Raw genomic sequence first — 25,779 nt, 5'->3', positions numbered from 1 at the left:
AACTGCACTGTCTCACGTATATATTGTCCCTCCAGTACAGAATTTTGGTGCATTGCAGATATTGGCTGAGGGACTGCAATTAGTCTGCTGTTGGGAATGGATCAATTGGAAATGCCAAAGGTATTTATAGCATGTTGAAAATGCATAAATATGCACATACAGGATTTAATTAGGAGAAAAAAAGAAGTTCCATTTGTTCAAAGGCAAAAAAGAATGTGGTACATCATCACCACTGTGATTTTATTGTGGCAGGCCACCGTTTTCAAATTTGAGGAGTCTAAGAGAGTTTGGTGCTTCCCTCCCATTGGAATTCAATTAGGCACCTAACTCCCCTTTAGACTCTTCTGAAAATCCCTATCTAGCATGCCTAAAGTTAGGCTCTTAATTCCACATTTAGGCCTTTAAATAGAAGACGCATGATTATGGAATGAAACCTGCAAGGTGCTGGGTACCTTCAATCCCCACTGGCTTCAGTCACTGTTGAAGGTGTCCAGCACCTCAAAGAATGAGGTTCTTTGAGACTCACCAGGGGAAGCAGGATTCAGTACTTTTTAAATCAATCCACTTCTCTTTTGGGGCTCTATCCTGCAATAGGCCGAGCACTGATTCAGCCAAACACTTAAGCACATGAGTAGACCCACTAGCTGGGTCAGTGCCAGAATGCTCAGCACCTTGTAAGATCAAGCCTCATAACATATAGAGTTAGAAACTTAACTCTAGGAACCTGGGCTTGTATATTTTGGCCCAAATATTTGCCTAACTGGATTTGTTTTACATTAAAAAATTCAATGTAATTTACTATGATGGTACTTTCCTTTGTATTGCTATTAGTGAGATGCAACAACATGTAAATATACAGCTGGCATTAAGGGAGGGGTCTGAATTAGCTCTTTGCCTATTCTGGTCATCCCCAATAAAGGGAGGGGAGGGGGAGGAGACACAGAAAAGGGTAACATTTAGGGTGAAATTCATCCATTTACTGAGAGCAGCACAAGACCTGCTCCTCTTAAGTCTTCAAAATAGGGCTTAAGTGGGACTTAGCTCAGGCACAGATCTTGTTTTCCCCCTCAGTGAAGGAGTGAAATTTACCCTTAAAGTAGCAGGTGATAAGGATTTACTACGAGGTGGCCCCATAATCCTAGAAAGGTCCCATTTTTTCTATGATTCCTGTGATTGGTTGACAATGGTAGAGTAGAACGGAAAGACTCATGCAATTTTTTCTTGTTTATAAAGAGATCTATCCAAATGCTACCTTCCTACCTTTAAAAACAAATAACATTAGGTGATACACATTAGGAGGAGGACATGGTTGCAGTTATTGTAATACAAAAATATCCCAGTACTCAGGACATTAAGCATGTGTTCATTTTTCTATTCATGGTACTGCTAAATTGGAGATCATCTTAATATATAAAAGCATTTTATGCATAAAGAAATATGAAACAATTCTATCTCACCAACCTCTTAATGACTAATAACATTAATTAATAATAAATAATGATGAGATAATTGGCTCTGTGGATATGGGGAAAATGGTGGACGTGATATATCTTGACTTTAGCAAAGCTTTTGATATGGTCTCCCACAGTATTCTTGCCAGCAAGTTAAAAAGGTATGGATTGGATGAATGGACTATATGGTGGATAGAAAGCTGGCTAGATCGTCGGGCTCAATAGGTAGTGATCAATGGCTCCATGTCTAATTGGCAGCCAGTATCAAGTGGAATGCCCCAGGGGTCTGTCCTGGGGCTGGTTTTGTTCAACATCTTCATTAATGATCTGGATGATGGGATGGATTGCACCCTCAGCAAGTTCGCGGATGACACTAAACTGGGGGGAGAGGTAGATATGCTGCAGGGTAGGGATAGAGTCCAGAGTGATCTAGACAAATTGGAGGATTGGGCCAAAAGAAATCTGATGAGGTTCAGCAAGGACAAGTGCAGACTCCTGCACTTAGGACAGAAGAATCCCATCCACTGCTACAGGCTGGGGACCAACTGGCTAAGCGGCAGTTCTGCAGAAAACTGGGGATTACAGTGGATGAGAAGCTGGATATGAGCCAACAGTGCGCCCTTGTTGCCAGGATGGCTAATGGCATATTTGGCTGCATTAGTAGGAGCATTGCCAGCAGATTGAGGGAAATGATTATTCTCCTTTATTCGGCACTGGTGAGTCCACATCTGGAGTATTGTGTCCAGTTTTGGGCCCCCCCCCCACTACAGAAAGTATGTGGACAAATTGGAGAGAGTCCAGCAGAGGGCAACAAAAATGATCAAGGGGTGGGGGCACATAACTTATGAGGAGAAGCTGAGGGAACTGGTCTTATTTAGTCTGCAGAAGAGAAGAATGAGGGGGGATTTGATAGCAGCCTTCAACAACCTGAAGGGGGGTTCCAAAGAGGATGGAGCTTGGCTGTTCTCAGTGGTGGCAGATGACAGAACAAGAAGCAATGTTCTCAAGTTGCAGTAGGGGAAGTCTAGGTTGGATATTAGGAAAAACTATCTCACTAGGAGGGTGGTGAAGCACTGGAATGGGTTACCTAGGGAGGTGGTGGAATCTCCATCCTTAGAGATTTTTAAGGCCTGGCTTGACAAAGCCCTGGCTGGGATGATTTACTTGGGGTTGATCCTGCTTTGAGCAGGGGGTTGGACTAGATGACCTCCTGAGGTCTCTTCCAACCTTAATCTTCTATGATTAGAGGCATTAGAAGACTTATTTACCTTATAATAACTGGAGGTTCGTCGAACGTGTGGTCTGTATCTGTGTTCCACCGTGGATACGCATGTGCTGCATGTGCCTGGAGTAGAGAATTTTGAAAGCAGTGTCTGCTGGCCCTAGGATGATCAGACCTCCTGATATTATCAGGACTATCCTGATATTAGGGGCTTTGTCTTATATATGCAACTATATCACCCCCCCCCCCCCAAGCTCCTGCGAAAAAGAAAGTGTCCCGATTTTTCACACTTGCTATCTGGTCACCCTAGCTGGCCCGCACATGCATCCTGGGTCTCCTCATGCCTCCCACTGAAGAGATAAAGGGCAGGGCAGGGCCAACTGTGTCTTCAGTTCTCCTTCTACTGCGAATCCAAATATGGTCCAAAGCAGCGGGGAAAGAGGACGGGTAGTGGACTATAGAAAGGGACAGCGCATCTTGATGAATGTCCAGTTACTATAAGGTAAGTAACCTCTTCTTCTTCTTTGAGTTCTGGTCCCGATGTGTATTCCACAAGCAGTAGCCAAGAAAGAGGAGGGTGCATGGATGCAGCATCAGAGCTGTTTGAAGGACCACTGTCCCAAAGGATGTGTCAGTGGTGAAGCCCTGTGGAGACCATAATGTCTTGTGAATGTATGGATGGAAGTTCACATATTTGCCTCAACCAAAGGCACTTCTTGTAGTGATGCTACAGATATCGCTTGTGGTCTTGTAGAATGAGTCCTCACCCACTATGGGGGAGGAAGGTGAGACAACTGCTAGCAGAATAAGATACAACCTGAGATCCTCTGAAAGGAGATAGTGTGACCTTGGACTCTTTCTGGTATAGCAATAAACAGTCTGTGAAATTTTCTAATCAATTTTGTCCTTTGTAGGTAGAAGGTGAGAGCACGTCATATGTCAAGGGAATGAAGCCTTCTCTCCACAGATGCAGTTTTAGAAAAAAACAAGTAAGTTGATTGGTTTGTTTATGTGAAACTCCAAACCAACCTTGGGAAGGAATTTCAGATGTAGCCATAAACTGACTTTGTCTTTATAGAATAAAGTATATGGTGGATCTGCCATTAGGATTCTCAACTCACCTACCCTCCTGGCTGAGATGCTGGCCACAAGGAATGCAACTGTCATAGATAGCTGCATGTTCCATGTCTCACCTAACAGCTTGAAGGTATGCTTAGTGGGAGCTGACAGCACAAGTTTCAAGTCCCAATGAGGGGAAGGCTTCCTTACTGGTGGAAAGGTCTAATTAGGCCCTTTAAGAATCTGAGTGAAAATTGAATAACCATCTGCTAGTGGATGGCGCACAATGATTACTGCTAGATAGACTTGTATAGAGCGGAGGGAAAAGCCAGCCATTTTGACAGAAATAAGACAGTCCAAAACAAAGGGAACATCTGCTGACTTGGGAGATATGCACATTTGATGCACCCAGATGGAGAAACGCCTTCGCTTGGCTGAATAGGATTTCCTAGTGGAGCTCTTTCTGCTGTTTTAAGAATGGTTTGTATGGCTTCTGAACAGGAAAGTTCTAGTGTTGATGCCCATCCAAAAACTAAGCCATGAGATGAAGCATCTCAGGATTGGGATGCTTGATCCGGTCCCTCTCCAGGATGAAGAGAACAGGAAACAACTGGATGCTGATTAGAGAGCAGGATGACAGGCACATAAGGTTCAGAAACCAAAACTGCCTGGGGCAGTAGGGGATAAAGAGGATGACTCATGCCCTGTCTTGACAGATTTTCTGCAAGACTCAAGGTAGGAACAGTAAAGGAGGAAAGGCATAGCTCAGATGACCCGACCAGGAAAGAAGGAGAGCATTACCCTGAGATTGTAATCTTACAGCACCCCTGGAACAATATGTGTTGTATTTCCTGTTCATTTGGGAGGCGAACAGACCCCAGTTGGGAGTCCCCCACTGAGCAGAAATGTTGTTTACTACTGAATTCCCACTCCTGATTGATGGAGAAATGACATTGTGATTGGATTCTTGATACCAATTTCATAGGGTGACTGATTCTACGCAGAGGGATTGATCTCACCCCTCCCTGTCATATTGTCTGACATTGTGGGGACATGGTAGGACAATATGAATTGCAAAAAGACTTTGAAAGCATCTCAAACTGCCAGAGTTCCAGAAGGTTGATGTGCATCCTGGCCTTTTGGTCCATCCAAGTGCCCTGAACCGTATGGCTTTCCACATGGGCGTCCCAGTCTGAGAGAGAGAATCTTTAATGATCATCTTATCTGGTAGTATGGTAGGAAGAGGACCTCCACACACTCCTGATGAAGATCCTTCCACCACATTAGAGAAGCTGTTACTCTAGCAGAAATTGTTACCATGGTGTTCATGTTGTGTTTGGTTGGTGAATTCATAGTGTGGAGCCATGCCTGAAGGCAATGTAAGCAGAGTCTGGTGAATGGGGTAACGTAAGTGCATGAAGCCATGTTCCTTATAAGAAAGGAAAGGAAAGTTCTGATTGAAGCTCAAGAGTTGTATATGGCCCGATCTATCAGGTTGCTCATGGTGTGAAACCTGCCCTTTGGCAGATAAGCTCTCACTTTGCTGAATCGAAGGTGGCCCTTATGAAGTCTGTAGTCTGTGTCAGAGTGAGAACAGACTTTTCCAAGTTGACCCCGACTCTTAGGGAAGAAAATAAGCATTGAGGTCGACTTGTGGGCCTCCTGATATGTCTCAGCAATGAGAAGCCAATCATCAAGATAGGAGCAGACTGTGAAGTAATTCCATCTGAAATAAGCTGCTATTACCAGGAAGACATTGATAAAAATTCGGGGGGCTGTAGCAACGCCAAATGGGAGAACTCTGTATTGGAGGTGGATGGGGCCCACCATGAATCTGAGAAAACATCTGCGTGCAGGGTGAATATCCATGTGTGACGTTATCTGATTAAAATGTGATCATATAGATCATTGTTGCTACCACTGTTATATAACTGCAACAAATCTTATACAAAGTATGCCATGTAAGGTGTCAAAGGAAAAGTTATGATTTGCTAAATGTGATTATCCTATTTGCATGATGCATCATTTTTGTATCTGAAGTTATGAATAGTGACTATGTGCCTATATTTCAAATGTGTTTGCTCCTGTGGTAACACCCAGAAGGCAGTTTACATCCTGTGTAGCCAGCACATTGTGAATGAAGTATTCAAGTGATGGCCCATCAATGAACACAATGGGCCATGGAAGAAGATTATCCATACCCAATGGACTTTCATGTGGATGTTCTAGCTAGAATATGGGTAACGGCTGCCTTGACTCATCAGAGCATGCAAGGCATGTGACTAGGTCACGTGGTAGTGAACTTCATCTTGAGTGGCTGTAATTTTCCACAAACTGTGCTGAGGGCTTTGTTTGGGGCAATGAGTTTCCCTCCATACAGAAGAAGCTATAAAAGGCCCTTGAAACATCTCCATTTTGCCTCTTTCCTGCTCTGATTTCTGCACTATGGACTTATACTAATCTGAGCATTCTAACCCAAGGACAGAGGACCTTCCAAATCATGTGGAAGCAACCAGAGATTTAACAAGCCAGCAGTTTATTTCATCCCTGCTACAAACCTGATTCAAGAACTTTAAAATCATTGTATGTATTTGATTCCTTTAACCAATTTTTAACATTCTCCTTTCTTTCTTTTTATAATCAAACCTTTAGATATTAGATACTAAAGGATTGGCAACAGCGTGATTATTGGGTAATATCTGAGTGATATATTGACCTGGGTTTGTGGCTGGTCCTTTGGGATCAGAAGTACCCTTTGTTTGAATAAATTGGTTTTAAATAACCGCTCATCATTAAGTCTAGTGTATGGGTGTTGAATCCAGGACTGGAATACCTAAGGAGGCTGCATTTCTGACTTCTTGTTAGCCAGTGTGGTGAGACAGAAGTTTACTTTTGTTGCTGGTTTGGTATATCTTATGGGAGAATAACCACCAATTTTGGGGCGTGTCTGCCCTATTTCTCAGCAGCTTGTCCCAAATTTGGTACTCTCAGTTGTGACCCACTGAGGCACAGTAAGCGTCCTTTATATCAAGAGTTGCAAACCATATGTCTTTTCCCAGGGATGGGTTATTGATGCCAGAGTGACTGTGAGAAATTTCAGCTTCCAAATAAATCTGCTGAGGTTAGGAAGATCAAGGATAAATCTCCTCCCTCCCTTCTTTTTTGGGGCTTAGTAAGTACGTGGAATAAAAACTTTTCCCTGGGTGCTGGGTAGGTACATATTCTATTGCTCCTCACTAGAGGAGAGACTCCCCTTCCTGTTTGAGAATCCCCTTGTGAGAGTGGTCTCTGAAGAGGGACAGGGATTGGAGTTTTGGAGGAGGTAGGGAAGTAAACTCGATTGTATAATGGGATTGGGTGACATCTAGTATTCACTTGTCTGTTGTTATGGCACTCCAGTTGTGGAAACAGAGTGCTAAATGACCCCTAATCGTGTAGTGGTGGTATTGTTAAGGGCTTGCAGCTCTTGAACTCAAATATATCTTTTTGCTGGAGAGTGGGGTTGAGAGGGTGCTGCATATGTGGAGGGTGCAGATGAGACATCTGTACTCTCTGCATCTTACGAGGAGGGTCGTAAGATCACTGGTGATAAAACTGTTAAGATGCCAGTCTAGGTCTGTGAGGTTGCTTGTGATAATTCCTTTTTGGGGCAGGTGTATATATTCCCAGGGAGCGGAGGGTGGCCTTTAAAGTCCTTTAAAGTTTGTAAGAACTCCTCTCTCTTTTCATTTAAAAGGTGGGCTTCATCAAAGGGCAGATCCTCTATAGTATTTTGGACCGCCCTGGGAAATCACAAGGTGGATAACCATGACTCATGGCACATTACAGTGGCCATTGCCATTGACCTAGGTGATGTGTCAGTTGTATCAGTTACTGATTGAAGTGCAGTTCTGGCCACCAGCTTGCCCTCATCAATACAAGCCTGGAAGTGAGCTAATGTCTTGTGGTAGTTTGTCTACAAAGGCTGTGAATGTTGAATAGTTGAGATAGTTGTATTTACCCAACAGCACCTGATAGTTCACTATGCAGGACTGAAGACTAGTAAATGTGAATACCTTTCTTCCCAACAAGTCTAGATAATTAGCCTCCTTGTCAGGAGATGCAGATTTAATGTTTTGTTGTCTAGATCTCTCAGTGGCAGCCTGGACAACCACAGAGTTTGGCGCAGGGTGAGTAAAAAGGAATTCAGTTCCCTTGATGTTTCTCTGCCTTCATTGGGGTAGGAGCTGGTGTATGGTGTAGAAGCTGGTGTATGCCTTCATTGGAGTGGCTGGTGTATGCCTGACTCCTCTGGTAGGTTCCAGAATAGCTTTATTGACTGGACTATTTGGCTGGATCCAGTGGTTTGCAGAATATCCGGGAGCTTGTGTTGGGGATCCTGAACCTCTTCCAGGGAGGTCTAGAATGCTTCTGCCACCCTGCACAATAATGACTGAAACTGTTTATGGTCATCCAGAGGGGATGGAGATGCTGGGGTGGTTGCTTTGTTGGGCGACAAAGAAGAAAATCTTGTCGGTACTGGTAGAAATGACAGAACTGGTTCATAGTCCTTGTCTTCATTAGGGTTGGGGGAAGCGCTGACTGTTCTCTCAGAGGGGAATGGTGAACAGAATCCCTGGCAGATTGCAAGGATACCATGTTCCCGAGTATGCTGGGTCTGGAGGAGGTTGTGGAGGTCGCCAAGGCATGCGGTACCAGTGATCCCAAGGTGAGTGTCAAGGTGAAGGTTGGTACCAGGAAGCTCTGGATTTCCTGTCTGGACTAATTGCTCTGAGAGGAGGAGATAGTGGCTGTTCTGATGACTCAGATTCCCCTAAGGAGGAGAAGAAAGAGTCCGTATCCACTGACGGTTCTGGTAGAGAAAAAGCATAGCTGGAAGAGGGGACAGACTTCTGTCCATGGTAACAACTCCTGGTGGAGTCACAATCTTCCTCATTAGGGAAAGTCCTGATGATGGGGGAAGAGCAAAGAAATTCTCCAGTGTGATATAGGTCTCTGACCTTTTTGGAGTGCAAGGGGTCTGATGCACACATGCCAAAGAGGTCAGAAGAGGCAGACATTGGGCTTGTCTACACTTGAAACACTACAATGGTACAGCTGCAACACTGCAGCGTAGACATGCACTACAGTGATGGGAGGGGTTCTCCTATCCACACAGGTAATTCACCTGTCCAAGAGGCGGTAGCTGGGTCAACAGAAGAATTCTTCTCTTGACCTAGTGCTGTCTGCACTGGGGATTAGGCCAGCTTAACTATGTCACTCAGGAGTCATGGAGTTTTCACATCCCTGAATGACATAGTTAGGTACAACTTAACTTCTGAGTGCAGACCTGGCCTTTGTATTGCTACCACCACCAGTGGAGGTATCTCAGACCGCACCTAAACAGATGGTTCCTGAGATTTTGACTTGGATGGTACTGGTGGAATGGGTGTTGCCAGAACAAGTCCAGTATCAAAGAAGCCCTGGCTTTATGGGCTTTAGAGTCCTAGCCCTGGGACTTAGAACATCCTAAATCCTTAGAGTTTGACAGAGTAGGTTTGCTTGACTTATGCACAATTGTGTCAGATGATTTTATAACTGTAGCAGTCAGACCTCGTGGTGGGAGGTGCATTCCATATGGATGCAGGTGGATGTACAGGGGGGTCCCTTGACCTGGGTCCAGCTGTGGCCTCATGACCTTCTCCATGAGGTGTTTTCTAAGCTGAAGTTTCTGTGTCTCATGGGCATGGCTAGGGAAAGGGCAGCAGATATTACACCTACCTGCAACATGTGCAACCCTGGGACAGTACAAACAGTGCAGATAGTCATCATTCGCCAAGAAGGAATTGAGTGCAGGCAGGCCCGCCAAGGGGGGTGGAGGTGGGGGGGAACAAAGGGGACATTTGCCCAGGGCTCTGGGCGATTTAAAAGGGCCCGGGGCAGTGGCGGCAGCCGGGAACCCCAGACCCTTTTAAATCACCCGGGCTGGCTGCAGGCCTGCTAGGTGCATGCGGGGTGATACTGGCAGTGAAGGCTGATGGGTGGGCATGTGAAAGCCCTGGCCATCATAGGCACTGAGTTTCTAATCTGTCAGGGGATGCTCTCCCCTGGCTCCGCCCAAGGCCTGTCCCCATGCCACCCCTTCCCCTACGGCCCTATCCCCCCCCTGCTTCTTCCCACTCTCACTCCGCCCCTGCCCCGCCTCTTCCTACCCCACCCCTTCCCCACCCAGTTCCGTCCTGTCCCCCGAGCACGCTGCGTCCTTCCTCCTCCCCTTTGCCCCCCAGCGCCTGCAGATGCCATGAAACAGCTGATCCGCAGTAGTTGCTGGGAGGGAGGGGGAGGCACTGATCAGTGGGGCCCACGGACGGGCAGGAGATGCTGGGGGGAGGGGGAGATTCTGGTAGGGAGCTGCCGTGGGTGCTCAGCCCCATTTTTTCCCCATAGGTGCTCCAGCCTCAAAGCACCCATGGAATCGGCGCCTATGCCGGCTGTGCCAGAAGAGCGCACCCAGCAGCGCAGGCTCAGCGCCGCCCAAATGTCAGGCAGACGGCATCCATGCGGGCACGGTTTGTGCGTGCATGCACCAGCTGCCGCATGTGGTCCAGCTCTGCGCCCATGTGGTGATGCCACGCTGGGCCAGCAGCAGGATGGGGCCCGGCTCCAGCCCACCCTGCACAAATCAAACCGCAGCCATCTCTTTCTAGGGGGCCCATTGAAGTGTTCTGCCCTGGGGCCTGGAATTGCTGTCGGCGGGCCTGGGGGCAGGACACACAATTCTTGAAGCCAGAAGGGTGGCTCCCCAAGGTAGGGAATCTATCTAACTATAAAATTTTGATTAAAAGATTTAAAAATTTTTACAACTACTAACTATAGAAATATCTACATACAAAAAGCATTATGGCAATGTTGAATATTTACAGAACAAAGACTTTGATGGAGAGCCCTGAACACTGGAAGGAACAGGAAAGGCAGTCAGCCCATTCCGCTCTGTATCTCCTTGACTGGAGGCATGAGGAGAGCCAAGGTCATTTCAAAAAGTGGGAGGGCCCTGGTGCCCTCCCTCCATCCCCACCCCCCATTCTGGTGCCACTGCATGGAATGCATGCATATCCACAGTGGATTACACTTAGGGACCAGCACTCGAAGAAGAAATCCAACAATTTGGTAAACATCTAAAAATTTGGCTGCTTATCCAGATCTTTTGGGCTTAGAAATTCAGATGGACTGTCATGCAAATTTTCAAGCTGTCTTTGGTTTAGTTGGAAACACAGCAAGAAAATAATCTTTTATAGTGTTTCCAAATCAGGTTCTAGCTGAAATATGCAGAGGCAAGCAAAACTGTAAACATAAAACAAAAAAATAAATTGACCAAATATTTCTAAACCTTAAAGTTTCAGGTTCAATTTGGTTTGAATCTTCTCTTAAAATTTATCATAGGAAGTTCACCAGAAGCTATTTACAAAAAATATTCGTAAATTAGAATTACACTGGAATGAAAACAACATATCTCTGGGGATATGTAATTACAGTGTGAGTTTCAGAGTATCTATAGGATAAAGTAAAGCCTTACATAGGTGCCATTTAAGTAAAAGAGCTTGTGCAGCCCCATTTGAGTAAAGGGCTCATGCCACACTTTGTATTTGTGTTACGGTAAACTATTTTGAAGATGACTAGACTTGACATATCGTGGGAGGCAGAAACATTCATGTGAATTTCAGTCATAACAAGACACTGTGTAGTTCCAGGTTAGAGGCCTCGGGAGGTCACATCCCTGCAGACATGGTAGCAGGAATTTGTAAACCCATGCACATATCTCTCCGTTACAACTGGATAGGCAATGTGCTGTTCCCTCAAATGCCTTCAGTTTTTATTCCAAATCCCAATTATGGTACTCAAAGCAGTAAAACATCATGCCATCATGCTGTTGTGCCAGTAACAGAGCTCTTGCTGTGTTTTCTCACTGTACAGGACACAGTCCAGGGATATGCAGCTATGTGGCCTAGGCATGCCAGACATATTCATGAATATTTATTTACTACAGCACATGTATATCAAGAAGAGCATCAAACTGGTGATGAAACTGACAATCTTTTCAAAGCCAACAGATAGGCTGGATATAGGTCTACTGGTTTCTTGTGGAATGACTGGTCTGGATTTCTGAAAATTATTAACTACAAAACTCTAATTTCCCCTGTACCCTGGTTTTGAGTTAGGTGGACACTGCAAGAAAAGCTTCTCACGCAAAGTTTCCAAATCTGGTTCTAGCTGAAGTATGTGGAAGAAAGCAAATACGTAAACAAACTAACAAAATAAATGACTGATCTTTCTAATTGGGGAGAGACCTAATCCATGTTTACATAGTCTGGATATCTCAGCACTTTACAAATGACCTTATTTTCCTTTCTCCCATAGCATGTGAAGGGGATCTAAATCAAATCCCTGCATGTGCAAAGTAGGGGAGGGAACAATGGCTCTGCAACAGGCTCTCTACTTCCCCAAAGCCTATGGAAACCCCTTCACTGTCATAGCACAGGACTGGGTTTTGCGCACCACGAGGAAGAGGAGAAAGTAAACAACTACATGAAGTGACATCTACTCACTCTACATTCATAGTTTACTCATGTAAATAAATGCTGACCCTGTTGTCACTGGCTTATGCGGTATCCCTCCTCTGCAAGCTGATCTTTCCTCAAGGAAGAAATCAGGGCAGCCAGTGAGAAAACATGGGAGCAGAGGTCCTGAGGCAGGGTGTGGAAGAAAGGTGGCAGGAGGGGAAGGAGGGACAGGCTCTGCATGGATGCTCTGGGCCTCTTTGTGGATTCTTCCCCTGTTCTCTGCACTGGGAAGTGCAAGGAGCAAAAGGGACAATTCAAAGGACCCTGGGACTTTCCATTGGACTTGCCTCTCTCCACACTTTTGTTTGCAGTACAAATAATATACCCAAGTGGATTTGCAATAGTAGCAAACGTGGTGTGGTTCTTCCATTCTGGCAGAATCAGACCTGCAAGATCTGACTGACTAGATTAGATTCAATTTAGGCTCTAAACATAAAACACAACTGGGAAGACTGTTCTACGAGATGCATTGCTGTTTGTTCATCAGGAGTATAAACACATTGGCGATATGACAGATACATTTCACAGCTGGCATTACTGTATTTCATGCTTGCAGAAGAACTGATGAGCAGTTCTGTGCTAAGTAATATTAGATCATTTGGAGCATGTCATTTCCCTGATAGGAATTGGAGAGCCTTGCAAAGTTCTACTCAATTAGCAAGAGCAAATTTTGTTGTTTTTTGTTTTCTGGAAAGCAGAGACACAAAGAGTTTAAGGGACTTCCCCAAGGCCATAGAAGGAGTCACAGTGACATAGCAGGGATTAGAATTCCCTAGCTTCTAGTCTATTACTCATATCTCACCTGTTCTCTAACCTGATTAAAGGGACCTTCTATATGTATTGTGATGAAGTTCATCTTTGGAGTGTGGGTAAATAAATAAATAAGAGGTTTTATAAGTTAGAGGCAGATATGAAAAATAACTTAGCATACTCCATATGAGCAGGTCAAAATATGGCTGAATATCTTGCACAAAGCATATATTGGAACCTTCACCTCGCCCTAAAACAAGTGTATTTATTTTATGTAGATTACAGTTTATGTGGCAAAAAAACTTTTCAAGTACCAACTGCTTTAAGATGACCTTTCTGTTACATTTTTCAGTGGCAGGTCAGTACAACATAGTTGAAACATAATTTTCGCACTTTAAAAACTCTTGTGTGGAGATGTTTCCTCTTTCAAACCAAATGTTTTGATTAGTTTTTTAATAATACTACTTAGAACTTATATAGGATTTTTTATCCTAAACATTTTAAAGGTGTTTAAAGTTTCATTATCTCCATTTTACAGATGGGAAAATTGAGACTCACCAAGAGGTGAAGTGACTCACTCAAGCTCAGACACGGAGTCAGTGGCAGAACTAAGATTGGAGGTCTCCTGACTCTCAGTCCTCTGTTCTAATTGCATGAGAACACTGTCTCCCACTGACTAAGAAAAATGAAAGCCTAGTTTGTTTTTTAATGTAGAGTCACCTGCCACTGTTGATTCTGCTGTCTTTACTCAGGCAAAAGTCTCAAGAATTTCACCCAAAATATATTAATTTTGATGTCACTGGGAAATTGTCTGGGGTAAGGAGTGCAAGATTGAGCTCTCAATTATTTTCCTTATTTTTGATATATGTAAAGTAACAGCTTCCCTAATACACGTAGGGGAAAAAAATCTCCTATGCTGTAATTACAGAAAGTATCAGAGTAACTCAAATCAATACTTTGCTTAAAAAGCAAGCAAGCCTGCCCCATCCCCCACACACAGTTCAGAACTTTGGGCTTGGCTACACTTACATTTTATAGTGCTCTAACTTGCTGGCTATGGGGTGTAAAAATCACCCCCCCTGAGCACAGCAAGTCTGAGCGCTTTAAAGCGCTAGTGTAGATAGGCTCCGAGCACTGGGAGCTGGGCTCCCAGCGCCTGGAGCTAATCCCCTCATGGAGGTGGGTTACCAGGAGCGCTGGGAGAGCTCTCTCCCAGCTCTCTCCCAGCGCTTATGCGCGACCACACTTGCACTTTCGAGCGCTCCCATGACAGCACTTTGAAGTTTTCAGTGTAGCCATTTCCTGAATAAACAGGAAAGGCTATTTATATAGGAAAGGCAAGAGTAGATGCAGACTTGCTATGGCATGCAGCTATGTGCAAAGAGAAAAGAGTTAGCTAAAGTTACCTGACAGTCTGGCAGTCTGGCCCACTGGCTAGTTGTGAGCTGCGTAGTGGTATGGAGGCAGCAGGCTGCTGATAATCTATAAGAAACTGATAAATTAGACATATATACAAAGAGATGACAAAGCAAGGGGTTAGTAACAATAGTAAACAGACTATGCATCTGATGGAGAGATTTAGTGAGGAATGTATGTTCAGTTCTTGTTAGCTAAGTAACAGTTTCTTTCACAAACACTAATGGAAACATTTGAGCTTATTTTTTTCCCACAATGGCAAGATATTATTAGATGGGAGCTTTAGACCAACCATATTTAATGAGCACATACTGATGGACCTTTTGCAATATGGGCCTGATGGTAGTCTTTTCACTGACTTCAATGGGGTCTGAATCAGGCAATATTAACCATTATTTTATCATAGGGTATGAATGCAACTGGTTTGCTTACTAGTAATATAAAATGTCAGTAACAGCTACTTTAAAATTATCAAGGTATGTTATGCCTATTACAAAAAAAAATCCCCTGTGAACTTGCAGAGTAAAAAAAAATCCTGTGGCAGTTCCAGTGCCATCAAAACATAGTTTTTTCAAAAAGATTTAAACCAGACATTATAACCTGCAAGTAGTGGCAGTGAGATTGTGTCTGTGAAATAAATGTCGAGCCACTGTAATTCCTATGACTGTGTTTATATTGGAATGAGGAAACAGATTTTAAATCCACTAACAACATTCTCTGTTTTCTTGATTTAAAATCCAAATCAAACAACAACAAAACAAACCCTGAACTGCTAGCCTCTTACCAATTTCCAAGTCTGAGCAAACCCCATCCCTGCACACCTACATAAGAAACTAGCACAATCTGACTCTTTATAATGGAACCAGTCCAAACATTCTGTGGCCTGTGTTATACACATAGTCAGACTGATGATCATCATGGTCTTTTCTGGCCTTAAAATCTGTGAGTGAAACCCAGACTCCATTGAAATCGATGGAGTTTTGCCATTGACTTCAGTGGGGTCTGTGCATCTCTTGTCTGCTGTGAATATTGTATCTTGATTCTCTAGATCCCAGCTTTTGATTCTCCTAGTTTCTTTCTCTAAAGCAACTGTTCAGGAAAAGGGAAGTTATTCTAACGTGAATTTTAAAAACAAAAGTGACTAGACATCATAGTCATTCAGAATCTTTTTTAGGAATCATGAGTCTTTTCTTCTTTTTCTCACTGGCTGTCACTCAAAGCACAAAACTCCTTTTGAAGGAGGTACAAATAATGTCACAGTCTCTGCTCTGGTGTAGAGGAAGATTGTTCTCTTGGAATTCAATTCTGCTGTCTCACTCAGATGGAAGAAGTTGCTGGTAATATATACAAAGACTCCCCACATGTAGCTGACAGTATTGGTACTGTTCTTCTTTCACACAGGGCAGGGTACTTGCCTGACAATACTGGGGGTCATTCTAGTACCACAGTCACCTCTTCTCATACAAATCCATTTATCAGCCATCATTTAGGGGTCTGTCTCCTAAGGTGATCTGTGCAGCCCTCTAGTGGTCTAAGCGGGTGTGGACAAATCACATTTGGTGTCTACCTTCTCACCTCAGTAAAGATCATAGATTTTGGACCCTGACCATGACCTTTGGCAGGAAGAGAAGGAAAGAGTGTAAGGAATTATTATTCAACACATCAAAATGTGTCATATGACTTGAGTTGACAGAGCTGCTCTTTTGTTGCAGTTTACAGAGTACTCTATTGAAGTGCTGGTCTTAGACCCAAAGCTGTCTAGTCTTGGTAAATCAACCTATAGCTTGGTAGGGGGGGTGTCTTATGCAGCAAGATGGCTGTTCTACTGGTGGAAAACCTTTTTACATTGGGTGATGCCTGATTGGCTATCAGTGTGTTGTCTCTCTAGCTGCCAGGACTGATGAAATATTAGTTAAACCATAAAATGCAGGCACTGCTTAGTGCTGGTGCAGTAAAGATTTTTACTTTATGATAAGCCTCCTAAAAAGAGCATCAATGAACTGATTGATGCAAGTGTCAGACTGGTTTATTCCTAAAGTCTCTGTTGTCAGGAAAGCCAAATGCAGTGTTGATTTTAACCACTATAGGGACAGAATGACTATTTTGCATGAGAATCCCCCAATCCAATTCATACTGAAGTCAGTGGGAGTACTCCCATTGACATCAGGATAAAGCCCTACACTAGTGACAGGCAATATATAAAAGGTTCAGCATGGTTCAGAATAGCATTCTTTTAAACTCTAAGGGCACAACTCCCATCACCACTCATCCTCGTCAGCCCTACAACTTCTCATCATTCTAGCAACTCTCCTTCGCTGTTGGACTGGCCAGAGCTAGTTTCTCCTTTCAAATCTAAGGCCCAGTGCTAGCTATGGGCCAAATTTAGTCCTGGTGGAACAGCTTTAAATTCTGTTAATTCAATGAAGTTGCACCCGCTTACATCAGGACTGACACTGGCCCTATAAATACTGTTGAACCAAGAAACTCTTTGTGAAAAATGTGGGAATTTTGGTAATATTTTTATGATTCCTGGGCATGCCTCAGTTTCCCTCAGGGCTTTGCATAGCTATGTACTGAGGGTAAAGGGAAGGGATAAGGTGGTGACTCAGCAGCCTAGTTGGAAGCCAGCGTCATTAACAAATGAATAAAAGTCTACACATGTGAATGGAGGATCCAGAGAGACAGTGGAAACCCCAATGGCCAGGGACCAACACAACTAGTGACCAACGGCCAAGAGGAAGGAGATTCCCCCTCCCCCCCCGCCCACAACTCTCTGCAAGGAAGCAGAGCAAAGGCCTCAAGCAGTAGAACAAAGGGGAAAGTTGCTTGGTAGCTGTGACAAAAGCTCTGCTCACAGAGATCCAGCATAAACCCCACCCCCCAGAACCAAAGACAAAGGGACAGAGACAGGGCCAAAGTGGATTCTACAGCAGCTTGGCTGGATAGAGCCCTTACATTGGCTAGATTGAACTCTGTCTTAACCTTTGCTTCTCTACACCAATAATTCCCAAACTTCATTTGCGGCTTGGTCAGGGTAAGCCCCTGGCAGGTCACAAGACGCTTTGTTTACCTGAGCGTCCACAAGTGTGGCTGCTCGCAGCTCCCAGTGGCTGTGGTTCACCGTTTCTGGCCAATGGGAGCTGCGGGAAGTGGCGCGGGCCTGGCTACTGCTTCCCATAGCTCCCATTGACCGGGAATAGCGAACTGCAACCACTGGGAGCTGCGAGCAGATGTACCTGCGGATGCTGAGGTAAACAAAGTGTCTCGCGGCCTGCTAGGGGCTTATCCTGAACAAGCTGCAAACCAAGTTTGGGAACCCCTGCTCTACGCTAACCTCAGGACTTTCACATTCTGAATGCCAGGTGACTAATAGATTATCTTGCTTTGAAAAGAGTGCTTGGCGTTGCTGCAAACACTAACTGAGAGCATTGCATCCTGAAGGAGTAAAGGACAAGCCTCCCACAGGAGCCAAGCTCCGCAGGACTTGCTGCGAGAAGCGGGAACCCCAGAGGAAACAGGGATCATTGGCACCCAAAGGTCCAGTTTTGGAGTCTCGGAGGCTGCCGGCCTGCCCCTGTGAACTGTTTGGATCTTCAGGGCCTGGCATGTTAAAGGGGTCACTCCCAAGGGACTAGTGGCAGGCTGGGGCATAGACCGGACCCTGTGGATCCCTGACACTCTTCTAAATCTTTTTCTGCTCTGTCTTCCTCTGGCTAAGAACCACACCTAGTGTCACAGGTGTGTTCAGCTCTTTGGACCATAAAATAGGTGAATCCAATCAATATTATCATGTGTGACTGTGTTTTTAATGTCTATTGCTGTCAGCAATATCCTCAGTGAAAATTTTACATGACTATAGAATCAGCATAATGGAACTCCCTTTGTAAATTCTGTCATTGGATATAATAAACAAGCTGTCGATAAAAGAGTGATTTGATAGTATCAAGGAACAAGAATAGCAAAGGATCCAAGACCAAGAAAAGCATCAAGAGCATGAGTGGTGCTGCAAATGAGTGACTGGTGTATTGTATACATCTTTTGCTGTCTTCTGATTATAGTAACTAAAAATTCATGAAATGTTTCTATAAAATCTTATAGGTAAAAATTAAGAGCCAAACACTAAATATAAAAAATATTTTAAAGGGACTATTCACATCAGAAAAGCCAAATGTGCAAATAAAGATTTGCAGGATCAACTCCTGAAAAGAAGAAAATGAATTTCTTATTGCAAAATGTGAAGTGGACGTTTTGGTGTTTTACGTAAAACTCACACTGGAGACCAAAGGATCCCTTGATGTTGACAGAACTTGCAGAAAAGTCTTGCTTCCTAGTTTAGATTTTCATAGTACCCACTATCATGCCCCGCAATGTCAATTGCACTTGCTGCATAAATCTTGTGGGAACTTGACAATGTGTTCTGCGGAGACATGCTGTTGACAGTTTACCTGAACACAGGAGCAGTCTCCATTTACCTGAGAATGAATTATTCTCTTTCCTGGGATATCAAAACCCACAACTAAATTGATTTAATGTAACTCCCGGTTAACAGAATTAATCAGGAGTAGTGAGCAAGAAAACCTTTTCTTAAAAACACCCCCCGCCCCCGCTTTCTTCTGAACACTGGAACCTAGCTGTGCAATAGGCAGAAATGCAGTGTATTACGTTGCAAAATCTACTGAAACAATTTGTTCCCTCTGCTCTAAGTGACTGGTCTGCCTAAATACTTCATTTCCAAAGTCAAAGGCCAGTGTGATATGTCAAGAACAGCAGCAGCTTGGAAGGCAGAACACTCACCTTGCTGATATGAGACAAACTCCCAAGACATTCTGAAACTCTAAGCTGAAAAGGTGGGAGAAATCTTAACAGCCTTTAAGATGAGAAAACTGTTTTTTCCATGTATCAGAGCATAAGCTTTCGTGAGCTACAGCTCACTTCATCGGATGCATTGAAGTGAGCTGTAGCTCACGAAAGCTTATGCTCTAATAAATTTGTTAGTCTCTAAGGTGCCACAAGCACTGCTTTTCTTTTTGCGAATACAGACTAACACGGCTGCTACTCTGAAACTTTTCCATGTATGTTATAGGTAATATTTCCATACTTTGTAACACGAGGTTTGGGACAGCTTAGTGCTGCTTTTGTCTCGGAATGTGACAATTTGAGTTTATTTCCTACCATCGGTTAAATTTGTGATTTTTCTCGTGATTTCCTAATTTATGCCAAAGAAACAGTACTTTTATTAAAACGAATGGAATTTGATGTGGTGATTTCAATTGGGATGATTGCTGTTGGCTACCTCAGAGAGAAGGCAGCATGAGAAAAGTAACAGTTCAAGGATGAGAATTGCCTACTCACTCATAGAATCAAAGAAGATTAGGGTTGGAAGAGACCTCAGGAGGTCATCTAGTCCAACCCCCTGCTCAAAGCAGGACCAATCCCCAACTAAATCATCCCAGCTAGGGCTTTGTCAAGCTGGGCCTTAAAAATCTCTAAGGAAGGAGATTTCACCACCTCCCTAGGTAACCCATTCCAATGCTTCATCACCCTCCTAGTGAAATAGTGTATCCTAATATCCAACCTAGACCTCCCGTACTGCAACTTGGGACCATTGCTCCTTGTTCTGTCGTCTGCCACCACTGAGAACAGCCAAGCTCCATCCTCTCTGGAACCCCCCTTCAGGTTGTTGAAGGCTGCTATCAAATCCCTCCTCAGTCTTCTCTTCTGCAGACTAAATAAGACCAGTTCCCTCATCCTCTCCTCATTAGTCATCTGCCCCAGCTCCCTAATAATTTTTGTTGCCCTCCACTGGACTCTCTTCAACTTGTCCAAATCCTTTCTGTAGTGGGGGGCCCAAAACTGGATGCAATACTCCAGATGTGGCCTCACCAGCGCCGAATAGAGGGGAATAATCACTTTGGTTGATCTGCTGGTAATGGTCCTCAAACAATGCTCCAAGGAAACCAGCCAGTATGGTCACAGAGGAGAGCAGAATAATTGATAGGTGCCAGACCTTATTACAAACATGTTAACAAACAGAGGCATGGGCCAGGGCTTGCTGATCAGTAACTTAGTGGAAGCAGTGACTATGGTACAGTAGAATCACACCAGTGTCTATAGTATTTCTTCCAGGTACAAGGTTGATAAGCACTAGATAGCACCAAATCTACTATTTGATTTAATGCAGTAAGGTTGACTGTGATATTGTGTGGCAAGTCTTGCAATGATCCTTCATTAACATTGTGTCAATGCTGTAGATTACACTTACGTTAAATAAGTTACCTGCAGAAAATCACCCTTCAACATTTTTTACACGAGTTTCTAGTTTTCCCCTAGTTTTCTTATATAGAATGGACTTTTTCAACAAAAAGAATGATTATTTCATAGTTTATTTTGTCTCTTCCCAAAGCTGATTTGAAGAAGGGATTAAATTGTTAATAGATGTGAACAAGCTGCTGAACTCCCATTTAAACATACAGATGATGACATAAGCAATATCTGCACATTGCATCAAGAGGAGCTAAGATGGCAATGGGATGGCTCAGTGGACTGGTAATGGGAGAGGGGACCTTTCAACTTGGGTCTAATGGTCTGAATCTGATGCAGGTCAATAGTAACCAAAAGTAGCTACCATCTGATGGCCGTTTGTGGTCTGTGTAGGAGTTGACTATCTCAGTCCATTTCCTACTGGAAGGATGTCTACATCGTAGCAGCCATCTTTGCTGGGCATTCCAGAGGACAAGAAACTGAACAGACATGGAAATTAATATACTCTCTCAACCCCATAGGTGCCCCTTCCTGGTCAAGATAGAGGCCTGTTGCTAGGGCAGTGTGTGCAAAAATTTGCATTACCATTGTGCATACTGTACCTGTTCTTTAGATGGACAGTCTCTAGTTTCAAGGAATATCAATCTGATGCCTTCACAAGCACTGGACCTAACCTTAAAAAAAATCTCAGAAGAAGCCTTTCTATTTACAATGTGCTGAATGAAAAACTGAAGAAGGTGATGACCTAAATTCTTCAGTACTTGGCCATTTCCCTCCTCCCCAGATCCTCCAGCTCAGAGATTTCACACCCTCCAAAACATGGAGGAGGAGCACCTTCTGTATGGGCAGCATTTTATGCCTTCACAGGTAAAAGTTAATGAACCAAGATGATATTACAGTGTACAGATAAATTAACCATATCAGATAAAATAAGTGCTCCTCGCCCACCAAAAGTTCACTTATACTAGAATCTGAACTTAACTTTATTTTTCTTAAGCAAGAGGGGAAAAGAAGAAGGGAGAGCTTAGAAAATTAAGATGTGGGTGGGCACATCCTGCTGCCTCCAGTTTTTCTTCCTGGAGGGGGGAGCTTGGGGAAGTCCAGTCATCTCTCCACTTCCAGGACACACAAGTCTCTACCACACATAGCTTTGTGCCTCCCATGTGCTGCATTTTTCTTGGGGAAGAGGCTCATCTGCCTGTTTTGCCCACCCACCCATTGTTTGGCTGGCTGGCTAGGCTGATTGCCTCCACAGTTCTTTGTGGGGGGGCTGGCCAGTAGACCTGCTCACTCCTCAATATTCCAGGTAAAGCATCTCTGGGGGATGAGCTCATGACAGAGATTTCGGACCAACATATTCCACCCTATCCCATTGTTTCATTTTCAAGAATGAGGATTTGTGAATAGCCTTGTGCAGGCTGGGACTAAGTGAGTGCAGGGGATAGTAGAAGAAAGAATGATTCTAGGGACAGGTGGAAAGGAATATGGGGGTGACAAGACACATTTCTTTATTCTGCAGAACTGAACATCCTGCTTCTGCAGTTCACCCAGGTGACATTGACCCAGGGATTGCAAAACTGACCTCTGAACAGATATTCACATGCCCCTGCCCAGCTCCTGGGCATGTTTGGGCCAGCTCTGATCAAATATTTTTAATTCTCTATTATAGCAAAGGTTTAGAAACACACATAGTACTGATTGGGTTAAGATCAGCAATACAGGGAAATTTCCAAAGGTGTAAATCTCATCACCCTCCAATGTCTGTTTCAATATGTGTTTATTGCTGAAGTATGTACAAAAGATGCAGCCTCATAACAAGCATGGAAGGAAAGCATTAGATAAACTAAAGGCTTCTTATCAGCAAGAACTGGTGACTGGTTTATTGGACTGGCTAGAATATGTCATTACTGGGATAAAGAAAAGCATTTAGAAAGATGCCATCTGTATTACTGACTACCACAGAACAATGTGATAAAGCACTGTTAACAACAATAATTTAGTGCTATACTATATATGGCTTTATGGATCAGTTTGTTTAAATTGCTTCCTGGAATATCTCAGGCTTCCCTGGCTCCACTATTACTGATCTCTTTCATCTACGCAACAATACAACTACAGTTTTTTTCTTCCTCTTAGCATTTAGCCAGATAATTTCCCAGTGCAACTGAGATTTTAGCAAACATAGAATTCCAGATATGTTAGCCCTGCAATGCATAGAAAACTTTATGAAATCATGTAGATTTTGCTAAATCCTGACCTCTACTGAATTCATGCACAAGCGGTGGGGACATTTCCTCTTTCCCCCCCCATTGTATAAGAAACAAGCAAAGATGCTTTAACCCACACAAGAGCACCAGAAGACATGTTCCGGTGGTGGCATGGTTTATAGGTTAAGAGATGCAGCCATCCAGCTAGCAAGCATTATCCTATCAGCAGTAACCATTATCCAGATGCATTAGTGATAATTGATAAATTAAACAGTAATAAGTCACCAGGACCAGATGGTATTCACCCAAGAGTTCTGAAGGAACTAAAATGTGAAATTGCAGAAGTACTAACTGTGGTATGTAACCTATCATTTAAATCAGCTTCTGTGCCAGATGACTGGAGGATAGCTAATGTGACGTCATTTTTTTAAAAAAGGCTCCAGAGGCAATCCTGGCAATTACAGGCTGGTAAGCCTAACTTCAGTACTAAGCAAATTGGTTGAAACTATAGTAAAAAACAGAATTATCAGACACATAGATGAATACGATTTGTTGGGAAGAGTCAACATGGTTTTTGTAAAGGGAAATCATGCCTCAACAATCTACTGGAATTCTTTAAGGGGGTCAACAAGCATGCAGACGAGGGTGATCCAGTGGATATAGCATACTTAGATTTTCAGAAAGTCTTTGACAAGGTCCCTCACCAAAGGCTCTTAAGCAAAGTAAGCTGTCATGGGATAAGAGGAAAGGTCCCCTCATGGATCAATAACTGGTTAAAAGATAGGAAACAATGGGCAGGAATAAATGGTCAGTTTTCAGAATAAAGAGAGGTAAATAGCGGTGTCCCCCAGGAGTCTGTACTGGGACCAGTTACTGTCCAACATATTCATAAATGATCTGGAAAAAGGGATGAGGGGGCAAAATTTGAAGATGATACAAAACTACTCAAGATAGTTAAGTGTAAAGCAGGCTATGAAGAGTTACAAAGGGATCTCACAAAATTGCATGACTGGCCAATAAAAAGGCAGATGAAATTAAATGTTGATAAATGCAAAGTAACTCACATTGGAAAATATCATCCCAACTATACATATGAAATGATGGGGTCTAAATTAGGTGTTACCACTCAAGAAAGAAATCTTCCGACAGTGGCCAATGCCAGGTGCCCCACAGGGAATGAACAGAACAGGTAATCAACAAATGATCCATCCCCTGTCATCCATTCCCAGCTTCTGGCAAACAGAGGTAGGGACACCATCCCTGCCCATCCTGGCTAATAGCCATTGACGGACCTATCTTCCATGAATTTATCTAGTTCATTTTTGAACGCTGTTATAGTCTTGACCTTCACAGCATCCTCTGGCAAGGAGTTCCACAGGTTGACTGTGTGTTTGTGAAGAAATATTTCCTTTTGCTTGTTTTAAACCTGCTGCCTATTAATTTCACGTGATGATTACCTGTTCTGTTCATTCCCTCTGAAGCACCTGGCACTGGCCACTGTCGGAAGACAGGATACTGGGCTACATGAACCTTTGGTCTGACCCAGTATGGCTGTTCTTACGTTCTTAGTGCTCCTGCTCTGAGCAGAAATGAAATGTGCCCCACTGCTTTGAATCCTGCTCCAGAAAACTAGATTCCTTTAGCAAATGACTCACTGAACAGTCACTGCTCCCTCTCTCAGTGTAGGCTGGGGCAGGTTTTGAAACTTAATGTACAAGTAATGTTCAAAGAGAGGGACAAGTTGCATTAGAGCTCTTTATGTAGGGAACAGAAATTAAAGCAATAGAAAAAGTCAGAGGTCGGGCAGGCAGCAGAAGTGGCACAGAAGGACAAGGTTTTCACCCAAGATTTAGGAATGAAGGTGAGAAGGTGCAGGCTTCTCTTTGCTAAGCCAGCATTTAGTAAAGAAAGGCTCGGGGGAAACAAAGATTAAGTAAACCAGAAGTTGGGAGCCAAACCCTATACCAGCTATACAAGATTAAGGGCCAGATGATTTTACATCATCTGAAAATCTAACCCTGAGAATGATCATATCATCAAAGGAAGACAGAGATATGCTAGTGCAGGAGATGCTGATGCTGTCTTATCTGCACTGGCCTCTTTTAAACAGTGTGAAATTTAAATTCTTTAATTATATTTCCTGCCTTGGATTGCCTGTGATAGCAGGGGACTGGATCAATAACCCAGATGGTCCCTACCAGCCATATGTTCTTATATTTTTTATAACTGTATTTTATCAAAATCTTGTACCCATTGCCCAACACTGTAGAAACATTTTCACCTATCTGAAAGCATCATTCAAAATAATCTTTTTTAAAAAGCCACACTGGTCCACCCCAGTCTGTTCCAGTTCTCAATTCACTATACCTTTCTCTGTCTTCCCTCCCCACCTTTTAACATGCTGTCCCATATCAGGAGACCAGACAGCTGATTTTTCATAATTTTTTAGTTAGCTTTATTCAGTACTTTCTTCTGACACCTGAATTACCTGCCAGCCCCAATTAAAGTGTCCCCTGGTCTTTCTATGGACTCCACTGGTCACGTGAATGACAATCAGATCAAAGTAATGCAAGCAAAGCTGTATGTCAATTTTAACCTTCATCTTTGACTCGTTGTGGCTTATTGTAACATGCATTTGTATGTTACAATGGCTTATTGTAACATGCATTTTTTTTTCTCCAGATACAAAAAACAATATTAAGAAATTTCTTGACCATTTGAAACTTTTTTATTGTATATCATGCTTTTGCATTTTTATACTGAATATAATTTGTGTGATATGTTTTAAATCATTCCTCACTAAATCTAATGACAAG

General features: G+C 43.4%; 1 protein-coding gene across 7 annotated transcripts in view; it reads right to left on the bottom strand.

The window, feature by feature from the left end:
- The window catches only part of BICD1 (BICD cargo adaptor 1), a 256,112-nt gene that overhangs the window by 5,781 nt on the left and 224,552 nt on the right, over window positions 1–25,779 (bottom strand). For 3 of the 7 annotated variants that reach the window (XM_038376917.2, XM_038376943.2, XM_038376959.2), the window contains one exon: window positions 14,486–14,561. The exons of 3 other annotated variants lie outside the window; for them this stretch is intronic. In XM_038376917.2, coding sequence (XP_038232845.1) covers window positions 14,486–14,561 — 76 coding nt within the window. Of the gene's footprint in view, window positions 1–2,729; window positions 2,834–14,485; window positions 14,562–25,779 lie in introns of those variants that run through there. One more of the 7 variants, XM_043518364.1, reaches the window with a different exon arrangement.

Source organism: Dermochelys coriacea, chromosome 1 (assembly GCF_009764565.3).
Source record: "Dermochelys coriacea isolate rDerCor1 chromosome 1, rDerCor1.pri.v4, whole genome shotgun sequence".
Classification (NCBI taxonomy): domain Eukaryota; kingdom Metazoa; phylum Chordata; order Testudines; family Dermochelyidae; genus Dermochelys; species Dermochelys coriacea.
Note: the sequence above shows the minus strand (reverse complement) of the source record. Positions and strands in the feature narration are given on the sequence as shown.